The sequence below is a fragment of the Pinus tabuliformis genome, chromosome 8 (genome assembly GCF_031772625.1).
Source record: "Pinus tabuliformis cultivar Carrire ecotype Pingquan chromosome 8, CPIR1, whole genome shotgun sequence".
Lineage (NCBI taxonomy): Eukaryota > Viridiplantae > Streptophyta > Pinopsida > Pinales > Pinaceae > Pinus > Pinus tabuliformis.
The window spans coordinates 1,681,715,363-1,681,729,280 of record NC_142294.1 but is presented as its reverse complement, the minus strand read 5'-3'; the positions used below and the strand labels follow the sequence as shown (position 1 = coordinate 1,681,729,280).

General features: G+C 38.4%; 1 protein-coding gene across 3 annotated transcripts in view; it reads left to right on the top strand.

The window, feature by feature from the left end:
* LOC149242691 (uncharacterized) overlaps positions 1-13,918 on the top strand; it is a 406,135-nt gene that overhangs the window by 193,373 nt on the left and 198,844 nt on the right. For all 3 annotated transcript variants that reach the window (XM_089374305.1, XM_089374304.1, XM_089374306.1), the window contains one exon: positions 4,922-5,075. In XM_089374305.1, coding sequence (XP_089230431.1) covers positions 4,922-5,075 — 154 coding nt within the window. The remainder of the gene's footprint in view (positions 1-4,921; positions 5,076-13,918) is intronic.

Genomic DNA, 13,918 nt, shown 5'->3' with positions numbered 1-13,918 from the left:
TCACCCTTCCCTAATGGTGCGCTGTGTATAGGGTGAATGGCTCAACCTTCCCCTGTGATACCCCGTGGTGACTTAGGGACAGGATAAATGGTTCTCCTGTCGAGGCATCCTATCCATGTAGTCTGGGACTCATGGGAAGTACCTCTCATCTGGCCAAGGAGCAGGAAATGGGGTTAGGGACCATAGTAGTACTATTGATAGATGCATTGTTGTATCTACTGTACTCCCTATGCTAGGATGATCTCTATTGTTCTGGGATCAATGAAACTGATATGGGATCAGTATGAGTGGTTGGAGACACTCTCTTCTGATATTGGTCTGGGATCAATAAAACTGACTTTGGGTCAGTAGAGAATGGTATGAGACATTCTCGATCAATTCTTCTTCTTCATGGTTCAGCAGAGCAGAGAAGAGCAGCTGATGGCAGAGATAGTACAGTCGGACATATGGAGCAGCTGATGGAGTTCTCCCTAGCTGAGAGGAAGTGTTAAAATTGGCAACAAGGGCTAAACTCCATTTGGGTCATCTTCTTTATGGCAGCTGATATTTTTCTTGGATCCCTCTCTTGAGAGGTGTAGGATTGATCTAAAGATCATCTAATTCTGATAAGTATTCATGGAGTTATGAATTTATTTATGTTATAAAACAATTCGTCAAGGTCGGCCATCAACCAAATAAACCCCACACGTGCTCAACCTTTTAGTATAAAAGGAGATGACTGAGTCATTTCTCACACACACTTCTATCTTGATTTCTCTCCACTTGTCTTGGGTTTTAGTGGAAGAGAAACCTAGGAGTGGAAGCCCTATATGTTGGAGGAAAGAGGCTGCCCTAGATGCAGATGGAAGACAACCCTAGGCGCGGATGGAATGCAACCCTAGACGTAGAGTAAAGGTTGCCCTAATGCAGACCTAAAATCTGCCCTAATGCAGACCTAAAATCTGCCCTAAACGCTGGTCTAATCCAGCCCTAAACATTGATCTAATTCAGCCCTAACGCAGTCAAGTTTATGGGCCGCAGTGAGGGTAGGTGACAACGTGGTGAGTAAGGGCTGTTCCTAGTGCATAATACGGGGCAGATTAGGCCGAGGAACAGCTGTGTGGACAGTGGAGTCATAGCCACAATATAAGGGGTCAAAGGAACAGTGTGGAGGCTGCCCTAGACAACGTGAAGGGCTGTGTGAACAACGGAGCCTTAGCTGCAACATGAAGGATCAAAGGGACAATGTGGACGCTGTAAGGATAGCGTGGGGACAAGATGGTTAAGAGCACAATAGGCAAGCAACCAGGCCAAGGAGAATAGAAGCAATATGATACTGTTTGTGGACAGATAGCTGGGTGTGTAAGGGCTGCCAGATGCCCTAACGAGTCACCATATAAGCAGCGTTGAAGGTAGCATTGGAACAACATTGTTGTGGACAACAACAAAGTAAATAGGACAACAAGGCTACATAGTGCTGCAAAATTGCATGGGACAACAAGGTGTCTAGTGCAGCTAAAATGCATGGGACATCAAGGTGTCTAGTGCAGCTAAGATGCATGGGACAACAGGCTACATAGCAAAGATGCATGGGACAACAAGCAAACTTGGAATGAACAGTGGGACAGCTGTATGCCACATAGGATAGCAATGACTAGCATGTTACAACAAAGGCACATGGGACAGCAACACGCATTCACAACAAGGCATGCATGGAGAGCATGGTGCAACTATATGATGTGTACAACATGGTCATGAGGTCCAACATTATGATGATGGGTGCAGCATGGTGTAGCATGGTGAGGTGCAACATGATGGTGAGATGCAACACCATGATAGGTGAAGGAGTCACCTTGGAGAATTAGTTGAAGCAACATGTCTTCAACTGATCTCATGTATCATCTTCTTAGAGATGATCTATTCTCTTATTTGTATAAGTCAAATTGTTGACTTCTGTTGTAAATATACTATCTCTCTCTTTCTCTCTCTTTGTTGAACTATTGAAGAAAATATAAGAAGAATTGATCAAGGGTTTCCCCACATTGGGGTTTGTCCTTGGCTAGCGCCACATCTTGTGTCCTCTTGTCTTGGCTTGTCTTCTGCGATTTATGTTTATGTTCTATCTTCATTTTACTTTAATGCTGATGTGATTGCTAATTTGGAAAAGATATTGAGCTAACCATGAAAATTGAAATAAATTGCTCTAAGCATAGAACATACCTAAAATTAACAGAAATTGATATGAGGTTCATGCCTAAGCCTGACACATGCAACACATTTGTAACACTGGTGCTTGCTCCTGACTCCCTCTAAACCTCGATGGTACCTCTCCCAACAAGAGTACATTTAGTTTTGTTTCCCCTCTGAATCTGGAAGTCCATCTCTTCCTCACTATAGCTGGAGAAGTAGTCTCTAATTCTTGTCATGTGTGCTGATGCTCCACTATCTATATACCAGACACCCTGTGAATTCGAGCTACAGAGACAAGCAATCTGAGCGAATTCATATTCTAATCTAGAAGACAAATCCATAGCATCCTACTCTCTGAATCTTTCTGCGGCCATATCTAGAAAATCAAATACATTGGAGAAAACCTAGGTATAAATCTTCATGTGCTTTTCTCTTCCTTGCCCTGCGTAAATCTGTTATCGCAAACCCTTATGCTGCAAATCTCTGCACTAGATCTGCTCATAGACACCCTTTCTGACAACCTTTTCTGCATGCTGTTGTTGGTCTGAGACAATTTGCACTTTTCCTCTAGATTGAACTGAAAATCTAATTATTGCCTCTCTACAGTTCGCACTGCCTCACTAGGCCCACTCATATCTAGTTGTCTATGCTTAAGATCCCCCTCTGAATTACTCAACCCTCGCTCACTTTGCTCTAGACCCTCTCTGATTTGATCTTTTGTGATACCATGTGAAATTTCCACAATTGCAATCATTGGATATTTATCTTCTAACTACTGCAATTTATTTGTGTTCTGTAAATTACTTTACGACAAATAACAACAAATTCACAATTGTAATCTTCACAAATAAAATATCGCAGAATATAAAAACTGGAATTGAGAAAATAACACACACACATAAAATCTAACACCGTTATTTTTGGACAAATGTCCTTGGAAAAATCCCGAAGGGAAAACCAGTGCGATAGATAAGGGTTTTATTATTATTCAACAATTTAGGAGAAATTACAACTGGATGCCTTTCATTGCAAATCCTCTGGAAAATATTGACTTTACTGGCAAAGTATACTAGAGACCGACTGTCTCCTTATGCAACCAACTCGGCCTCCTCCTAGCCATTCGCACTTGCTCTCGGCACTTTCACTGCCCTCCTGAAATGTGCAGATCTGGCTGATGATAATTCACACAGCCCCAAAATCACATTCTTGCAAGTCGTCCTGCCTCCCTTCGACTCTAAAACCCACTCACTCTATCTCTGGAAAGTAGGTCCAACCTCAAGCAATTGAAACATCGTCTCCTCTAGCAACTCGCACTTGGAAATCTGGCTACTTGCACTATCTGATGCGGCTTCCTCTGCAGATGAATTCAACCTCCTTTTCCTGTCGCTTTGACACTGGAAAGTCACTGGGAATCGCTCCTCTGGAATCCTGCTCCCAAATCTCTATTGAACCCTTGCAATTGAGTAGTCGAACTGCTCAACTCACAACTGATGCCTTCTCCAAACCCTTTGACTTGTTCTTATAATCTCTCGTTGGAGTCTTGACGACTACGATCACATCTGGGCTAAGATCATCTTGACTCTGTCAATTAACTGTTCCGGAAGTCTCTAGAGAAAAATTGAACTTCCCCAATTAATTCCCTTCAATTAACCACTTTTCCTAAATTAGACTTCGGAAATATTTTAATCATGGCTAATTAATTTAATTGAGGTGTCTCTTGGTCTTTTCTCGTGAAACCTTTTTTGGGTTTTGGAGATCTTGTGTTCTTTAGCCTTTTAGACATCTTGTGTTCTGCTGCTACCAAAAACTAACAGCCCTGAGGTGGAAAATTCACAGGGTTAAGATTCGGGTAACCTCTAGTTAAGAGGCGAAATTTCTTTTTTTTCATTATAACCCTTAAACACAAAAAATTCCACTCTGCACTCCTCAAATTCTGCAGTCCTCCTGTCTGTTTATGTGCAAACCTCTGTCCTGTCCTTGCTATCTCTTCATGAGTCAGATCTGTGCTTCCTTTCTGACTTTGGTTAAATTCTTTATGGTGTAGACTTTCTGTGCTTTCATTTAGAATTTTTCTGGATGCTATTGCATCAATTTCTTGGTTGTGTTCAAGCTTTTTGGAACATTTATTTGGATTGTATCTTGTTTAGGAATATTTGAGAAGTGAGTCCCTGTGAATCCATGCTAAAACCACAAGGAAACTCCAAACTTGCAAATGAAAATAGTAAATCATAATTAATTATTATGATGGTGCATTTTTATACGAGTACATGTTTTTTTTCTGGGGTAAGTGTTTACGTGTATCTGTGAATCCAAGCTATGCTTATCTGTTGTTCTCTGTGGATTTTGAATATAATGATTTCAGTAAGTTCTTGTTCTCTGTTATCTTTTCTTGTTTCTCTGTTTCAAGTGATTTGTAGCAATGCAGATCCAGATAGGACCCTTTCTGTTGCAAATAGCTCTGCCCTTTGCTTGCCTCCGAATATTGTTCTTTTCAAATGTCTTATATTTATTGTATTAATATATATATGCTTTTCCTTAATGTATTTTCATCAACTTCTGAGGTCCAACCAGAGAGAGATTTTGCACTGCATATTAGTTTAACTCTTCATCCTGTAGGTATTAATAGGTTTTGAGTTTATTTCTAGATATCTGTATTATGATTTATTTTAATTGTGACTTGCTTAAGGGGAGATATCTTTTTATTTTGAGTGGGTCGCTTCGAATATTAATTTTTTTGGTAAATAATTTTCAGGACAGAGGCCAGAAAGTAATGGCTCAACTGGCTTAATCACACCTGGAGGACGATATTATATACACACCCTTTTAATTGCATTATTATCTGCTGTGATTGGGGGAGCTAACTATTGCTTTATACGGGCAGCAGCAAAGGCATCTGAACAACCCTTGTATGATCTTTGCCCTATGTATCCTCTTGGTATTTGTTAAATTCAAGGATGAGCAAAATTGTTGTTGGCCAATGAGATTATTTGAATGTGCTATGATTAGTGACAGCTTTGAACATATTGTGATTAAGGACAGCATGAGCAAGTTGTGGATCTAACATAGGTCAAGAACTGCATTTGGGTAAGCTTGAAAATTGAGAAGGCGAGATTACATAAACAGGAGTTGCAATCAGCATGTTGTTAGTCATAATGGTCATTTAGTTACCAACCAGTGTGACAATCAAGTTTCCTGCCAAACTATCCATCACTAAAAGTTGCTTATAGTATGTGAAATTGTATCCTGTCCGAAGTTGTCATCAAGACTGTATAGTTGAAGAAAGATACATTCTTCTAGACTTTTGGTTGGAATCTACCCCATTGTTGCATGAAGTGGGTGCTTTTTTGAGAAGGAAAGCATTGGAAGTATCATTTTCCAAAGAGCCTCGGTAGCAAAGCATCCCGGAAGCATCTATTATATCTATATATGTATTTATATATATTATTGCATTTATATTTAAAAAAAACATTCAGAACGCCAAATTAGTTTCAGAATATATGAAAGTATGCATATTTAAAAAAATTTAATGGTTAAATAAAAAAAAGGATTTTTGAATATTAAAAATGTCTCAAGTCAAACCATAGATTAAGTCAAAACTTTTATAATTTTAATATTTATTATTATTTTAAATTTAGATAGAAATAAAGATTAAATTAATAAAGGTTTTATAAATTAAAATAATAAATAAATAGATTAAATAATTAATTAGATTAAATAATTAAATTTAATATTAACTAATTGAATCAAATCATTAAAATTAGGCCAAATAAAAAGATGAGAATACAATATAGATTTAAAACCTATATAATAATTTAAATAAATAAAATCTTTATTAATTTAATCTTTATTTTTATCTAAATTTAAAATAATAATAAATATAAAAATTATAAAAGTTTTGACTTAATGAAAATATGCATAATTGCACATAAATCAAGATAGAAATGGCATCCATAGTACATTCATGATTAATTATTTGAGCTAACATGAGAAAAATTTCGGTGAAAATCACATCATAAAAAATATGTTGATGCGTTTCGAACCATTCAATGTGGTTCATCGTCAGAATAAAATGGAGAATCAGATCAAGACAGCAGATTAAATAGAGAGATTAATGTAAAAGACCCTTTAAATTTTTAATGGTTAAATAAACAGCTAGTTTTGAAAAAAAGATTTTTGAATATTAAAAATGTCTTAAGTCAAACCATAGATTAAGTCAAAACTTTTATAAGTTTAATATTTATTATTATTTGAAATTTAGATAGAAATAAAGATTAAATTAATAAAGGTTTTATAAATTAAAATAATAATAAATAGATCAAATAATTAATTAGATTAAATAATTAAATTTAAAATAAATTAATTGAATCAAATCCTTAAAATTAGGTCAAATAAAAAGATGAGAATACAATATAGATTTAAAACCTATACAATACTTTTAAAAAATAAAACCTTTATTAATTTAATCTTTATTTTTATCTAATTTAAAATAATAATAAATATTAAAATTATAAAAGTTTTGACTTAATGAAAGTATGCATATTTCCACATAAGTCAAGATAGAAATGGTATCCATAGTACATTCATGATAAATTATTTGAGCTAATATGCGAAAAAATTAGGTGAAAATCACATCATAAGAAATATGTTGATGCGTTCTGAACCATCCAATGTGGTTCATCGTCAGGATAAGATGGAGAATCAGATCAAGGCAACAGATTAAATAGAGAGATTAATGTAGAGACCCTTAAAATTTTTAATGGTTAAATAAACATGTAGTTTTGAAAAAAGGATTTTTGAATATTAAAAATGTCTTAAGTCAAACCAGAGATTAAGTCAAAACTTTTATAATTTTAATATTTATTATTATTTTAAATTTAGGTAGAAATAATTTTTTTATAAATTAAAATAATAAATAAATAGATAAAATAGTTAATTAGATTAAATAATTAAATTTAAGATTAGTTAATTGAATCAAATCCTTAAAATTAGGTCAAATAAAAAGATGAGAATACAATATAGATTTAAAACCTATATAATAATTTAAATAATTAAAACCTTTATTAATTTAATCTTTATTTTTATCTAAATTTAAAATAATAATAAATATTAAAATTATAAAAGTTTTGACTTAATGAAATTATGCATATTTGCACATAAATCAAGATAGAAATGGCATCCATAGTACATTCATGATTAATTATTTGAGCTAATATGAGAAAATTTTCGGTGTATATCACATCATAAGAAATATGTTGACGTGTTTCGAACCATCCAATGTGGTTCATCATCATGATAAGATGGAGAATCAGAGCAAGGCAACGGATTAAATAGAGAGATTAATGTAGAGACCCTTAAAATTTTTAATGGTTAAATAAACGACTTGTTTTGAAAAAAGGATTTTTGAATATTAAAAATGTCTTAAGTCAAACCATAGATTAAGTCAAAACTTTTATAATTTTAATATTTATTATTATTTTAAATTTAGATAGAAATAAAGATTAAATTAATAAAGGTTTTATTTATTTAAATTATTATATAGGTTTTAAATAATTTATTTGACCTAATTTTAAGGATTTGATTCAATTGAGGTCTTGTGCTCAAACCTGAGCAAGGGCGTTGACTAGTTGCGAGGAGTGACTTCCCTAGGCCAAGCCCGCTCACCTTTTAAGGTCGGCGGAGGCGGCTAGTTGGTAAAGTCGGACTCGTTAAGCCGGTGAGGTCTTGTGCTCAAACTTGAGCGAGGGCGTTGACTAGTCGCGAGGAGTGACTTGCCTGGGCCAAGCCCGCTCACCTTTTAAGGTCGACGGAGGCGGTTGGTTGGTAAATTCGGACTCGTTAAGATGGTGAGGTCTTGTGCTCAAACCTGAGCGAGGGCGTTGACTAGTCACGAGGAGTGACTTGCCTGGGCCAAGCCCGCTCACCTTTTGCCCAAAGGGCTTTGGATTGATGGTGAATGGGTGCACTGTTAAGGCACTCCTTGAGATAGGTCACTGGTTCAAATCCCCTGTGGGGGCTTACCTACCAAAAAAAAGCCCACGGGGCTTTGGATTGACGGTGAATGGGTGCACTGTTAAGGCATTCGTTGTGATAGGTCACTGGTTCAAATCTCCCGTGGGTGCTTACCTACCAAAAAAAAGGTTGGCGGAGGCAGCTGGTTGTAAAGTCGGACTCGTTAAGACGGTGAGGTCTTGTGCTCAAACCTGAGCGAGGGCGTTGACTAGTCGCGAGGAGTGACTTGCCTGGGCCAAGCCTGCTCACCTTTTAGCCCATGGGGCTTTGGATTGACGATGAATGGGTGCACTGTTAAGGCACTCCTTGCGATAGGTCACTGGTTCAAATCCCCTGTGGGTGCTTACCTAACAAAATAAAAATAAAAATTATTTGATTAATAAATAGATCAAATGATTCAATTAATTAATCTTAAATTTAATAATTTAATCTAATTAATTATTTGATTAATAAATAGATGAAATAATTAATTAGATGAAATAATTAAATTTAAGATTAATTAATTGAATCAAATCCTTAAAATTAGGTCAAATAAATTATTTAAAACCTATATAATAATTTAAATAAAGAAAACTTTTATTAATTTAATCTTTATTTGTATCTAAATTCAAAATAATCATAAATATTGAAATTATAAAAGTTTTGACTTAATCTATGGTTTGACTTGAGACATTTTTAATATTCAAAAATCCCTTTTCAAAACTAGCTGTTTATTTAACCTTTAAAATTTTTAAGGGCCTCTACATTAATCTCTCTATTTAATTTGCTGCCTTGATCTGATTCTCCATCTTGTCCTGATGATTAACCACACTGGATGGTTTGAAACACGTCGACATATTTCTTATGATGTGATTTTAACCGAAAGTTTTCTCATAATAGATTTATGGATCACAGAAGCCTTAATTCAAAAATTATTTGAGCGTCAACCATCTAGAAACTAGATTGTATCAATTACAAACAAACATACAAATTTTTAGGTCATATAATAGAAAGTAGATCATTAACTTATGGAATGAAATAGGTTTTTTTCTTTTCCTTGGAAAAAAGTCACTATATTTTCTTGATGGAAAATATACATTGTGAGGGCCGCCTAAGGCTTGATCCTTCCAAGTTCTTGACATAATTTGCTTCCTAAAAAGACCAGATAATATAAACAGACAATATCTAAAAGCAGTTCTTTATAGCCACAACTGTTGAAACTGTTCGCAAAAATTACAAAACTCTTCTTCAAAGAGGAATAGGGTCAGAGGTGAAGGGAAACAACCCCCACAAGTTAATTGTTCACAAATTCCTGGTATTCTAGGACTTTTCTCATGGAAAGAAATTACTTTAATAATAAAGTAATTGTTAAGGTTAAGAATCAATTAGGCGACTCCCACACACCTTGACAATTAGGCCTGACCTACCTGAGCTGCAAACACCAACAATAACCTCTAGCTTTAAGATCTCTATACTCTTTAACTATTGATTTATGGTTTATTTACAATTGGCCTTTTAGCTGCTTTACAATAATCATGCATTCTACACTTGTCTTGAAAAATCGACTCTGGTAAGAAAATAGTAAATGTGATTAAAAACTGTAAACAGTAAAATTCAAATGGGAAGTCTCTTAGGTTGAAAATTCAATAGGGCAATGAATATGTTAATTCTCTTCAAGAAAATAGTAAATGTGATTAAAAATTGTAAACAGTAAAATTCAAATGGGAAGTCTCTTAGGTTGAAAATTCAATAGGGCAATGAATATGTTAATTCTCTTTAACTTGATAACTGCTTGTGTTACCTTTTACTTATTCGTTGTTGATTTGGAGTAGCATCGGATGTGCTCTAGCCATGAAAATTGGTGGAGAGGCTAAAGCACATGAGATCTCCAAGTCCTAGAAATGGTTTGGGCAAATTCTTCCTGGTTTAGGAGATATTAAAATAATTAATATTTTTAATGGAGTTCCTAAGTCTAAACTTAGGAAAAATAAAATATTAATGGGTGTTAATATAAAACTGGGTTAGAAGGCTCCAAAAGACATGGATCAAGCTGAATCCAATCTTAGCCGTTGATTAGAGATGTAATCTTGGCCGTTGAAGGACCAACAGGAAAAATATAAGAAGAGGCTTGAGGGTCAGTTGGAGAAGAAACCGGAGTGATCAATCATTCGATTTTCTAGAGCAGGGTTTGCTAAGAAAATTCGAATTAGTGATCAGTTTGCAGCAAGGGGCAGTGAGTATTGGACATAGAGGCAAAGATAGTGCCGAGAGAGCAACACAGAGGTAGAGAGGTAGACCCAGAAGCCAGAGCAAGCCATGCAGATGCTAGATGAGACAACGCAGAGGCCAGAGGCCTTATGTCATCCACGCAGAGGGTAGCGGGAGTGACGCAAAAGGCCGTAGAGGTTGCGCGTGCCTCAGAGGGCTAACACAGAGGGTTTTGAGGCCGACGCAAAGGCCAGGAGGGCTGACGCAGTGCTTCAGTTATGCCGGAGAGGTTTTCGTGGGGTAGATTTTTTGAATATCTGCTTTCGAATAGAGAGTTATTACTGCCACTTATTTTTCTCTGTCGGGTGAGCCAGTTTGGCACCCAGTTTTACTCAAGGATATACTGCATAATAAATAAGCCTCAGAATTGCTGCATCGATTTTCCCGCATTGGGTTTTTCCGGGGACAAGTTGTCCAAAAATAACGGTGTCACTTGTGTGTTTGCTATTTCTTTCATCTGTTGATCTGTAGATGGTTGAGACTGTATTGTGTTTATTTCGATGTTTATATGTTTAAATAACTTGTTTGTAAGTAACAAGTAGGAGAAATAAACCAGAAGAATACAGATCAATCTATAACAGATAGACTTAGAAATTTCAACATGGTATCAAAGCGTGGTTGCAGATCATAGGAGAGCTGAAGGCATCAGCTGAAGCAAACAATTTGCAGCAGAAACCGCTGTCCCAAGTGACAGAAGTTGTTCCTTGCAGAAAACAACAGAAGAATGGTTCACACAGAGGGACTGCGTCATTAGTCCGGGCCAGAGAGAGGCTAGCGCAGGGCTAAGGAGGGCAGGAAAAGGCTCACGCAAAGCCACGCAGAGATCAGGAGGGTTGACGCAGTTGGCTAGGGGAGCATTTTAGCCAGTGTTGGGATTGCGCAGAGCCTAGACGCTTAGTGCTTCAGTTGCTAGGGCATAGGAAGTTGCGGGCAGATTGCGGGGAGTGAAGCTGGTGGGGTGCTGTGGGCAGAACAATACTTAACGGGGCAAAACCAAGGTAGAGGGAGTCACTATCGAGGTAGATTTCTAGCCAAGGAATCCGGATCAGTTTGGCATGTGCAGAGGAGATTGGAGAGGGGCAATTCAACAGTTGGCAGGCAGATTTCCAGGAGGGAAATCGAGACTCAGAGGGAGTCTAGCAGAGAACTTCCAGACGGGAAGTAGCAACTCAAAGGGAGTCGAAGAGAGAACTTCCAGAGGGAAGTAGAGACTCGAAGGAGTCGACTGGAGGAGCAGAGAGATGGCCATGAATGGACTGAGGGATTAGGACAGGTTGGACGGGGCGTCCAACTTTGTGGTCTGGAAGGCCAGGATCCTATCCATTTTAGATAGACATCGTATCAAGGCCTTCGTGTTGAGAACAGTGGCGATCCCAAATGTTCTGGCTGATAATGAGAAGTATGAGGAGGCAATGGCCAAGTTGAAATGCATCATCCTTGATGGGGTCAAAGATCATGTGGTCCAACATATTGCCTAGAAGGAGACGACAAAGGAAATGTGGAACGCCTTGAAGACATTGTACCAACATACTTCCGTGCAGAGGAAGATCTTACTTGAGAATCAATTGCGGTCATACCAAATGCAGAAGGGGGGGCAAATAGATCACTTCCTCGAGAGATTGAAGGAGATCCGGGACGAACTGACTTCCATAGGGGCCACATCAGATCAAGAGTTGATGGTGAGCATTCTAGGCAGGATGAATCTTCTAGATTGGGAAGAATTATGGGCGGTTCTTCACCAAGAAGAGATCAGATGACTGTCCAAGACGGGAAGTAGTAACAAAGGAGTCCGGATCAAGAAGGAAGAGGAAGAGGATGCAGCTCTGGCATCTGCGGAGAAGCAGGAGAAGAGGAAGAAGAAGGACCTCTCCAAGGTTAAGTGCTTCAACTGTGGGGAACTAGGTCATTATGCGAACCTGTGTCCGAGGAAGAAGAATAAGGGAGAGGCGTCTGACTCCAAGGCAATGCTAGCGAAGGCGGAAAAGGAGGTAGAGGAGGATGATGATTGTGCCATGGGTGCTCATGTACCTCTAGAGAAGAGGTGGGGAGACATCGAGTTGTAGTCAGGAAGACTACAGACGATGAGGGGCAGGATCCTTGAGGTACCCAACCTCTTGGATTACACCTTGCTACGGGAGCCCCGAAGAGAGAGTAGCAGGACTGGCGGATGTTGGTAGAAATGGATGTGGATGAAGCGACAGAGAGTGCTACAGTGCAAGAGTCCCGGGGCAGCATAGAGTTAATAGGCTGCAGCAGTGCGAGAGGCGTAGAGGAGGTTGCAATAGTGCAAAATGGCACATAGAGGTTTGCAGTGGTGTGAGAGTCAAGGAGTTGTTGTAGCAGAGCAAAGCCAGTAGAGGGAGCACGTGATAGCGGGAGAGAGAGCTTCAACATTGGGAGTGTTTCTAGCCTGACAAGGATGTCAGTAGTTTGGTGGATTAGTTACTTACTTCTCAGTAACTGAGTTGCTGTGCAGTAGCCGTTAGCAGTAGCACGATCCAACATGATGAGAGGGGGTTGCAGTGCAAATGCAGTGTTAGGAGAAATGACCAGCAACAACACAGATGTAGAGGGAGCTATCGTACGGATGCAACAGTGGCAGTGGCAGAGCCATGGGCAGCAGTACAGGATGCAACAGTGCAAAGGATGTTGGGCGGGGAGGCCTAGCATCAACACAGGTACCGGTGCCATATAATCAGGGTGATGCTCAGTGTGGAGTATTACTAGAGCACAGTCCTTGCTAAGAGGAAGTGTTGATTTGGGGTAGCATCGGATGTGCTCTATCCATGAAAACTGGTGGAGAGACTAAAGCACATGAAATCTCCAAGACCCAGAAATGGTTTGGGTAGATTCTTCCCGGTTTGAGAGATATTAAAATAATTAATATTTTAAAAGGAGTTCCTAAGTCTAAATTTGGGAAAAATTAAATATTAATGGGTATTAATATAAAACTAGGTTAGAAGGTTCTAAAAGACATGGATCAAGCCAAATCTGATCTTAGCCGTTGATTAGAGATGTAATCTCGGCCATTGAAGGACCAATGGGAAAAGTATAAGAAGAGGCTTGAGGGTCAGTTGGAGAAGACACCAGAGTGATCAGTCATTTGATTTTCTAGAGTGGGGTTTGCTAAGAAAAGTCGAATCAGTGATTAGTTTGCAGCGAAGGGCAGTGAGTATTGGACAGAGAGGCAAAGATAGTGCCGAGAGACCAAATAGACACAGAGAGGCAGACACAGAAGCCAGAGTAGGCCACGCAGAGGCTAGTTGAGACAACGCGAGGCCAGAGGGCCTGCGTTATCCACGTAGAGGGCAGCAGGAGTGACACAGAAGGTCGTAGAAGCTGCATAGAGCCTCAGAGGGCTGATGTAGAGGGTTTTGAGGCTGACGTAGAGGCCAGGAGGGCTGACACAGTGCTTCAGTTGTGCCAGAGAGGTTTTCGTGGGGCAGATTTCTGAATATCTGCTTCCGAATTGAGAGGTATTACTGCCAATTAT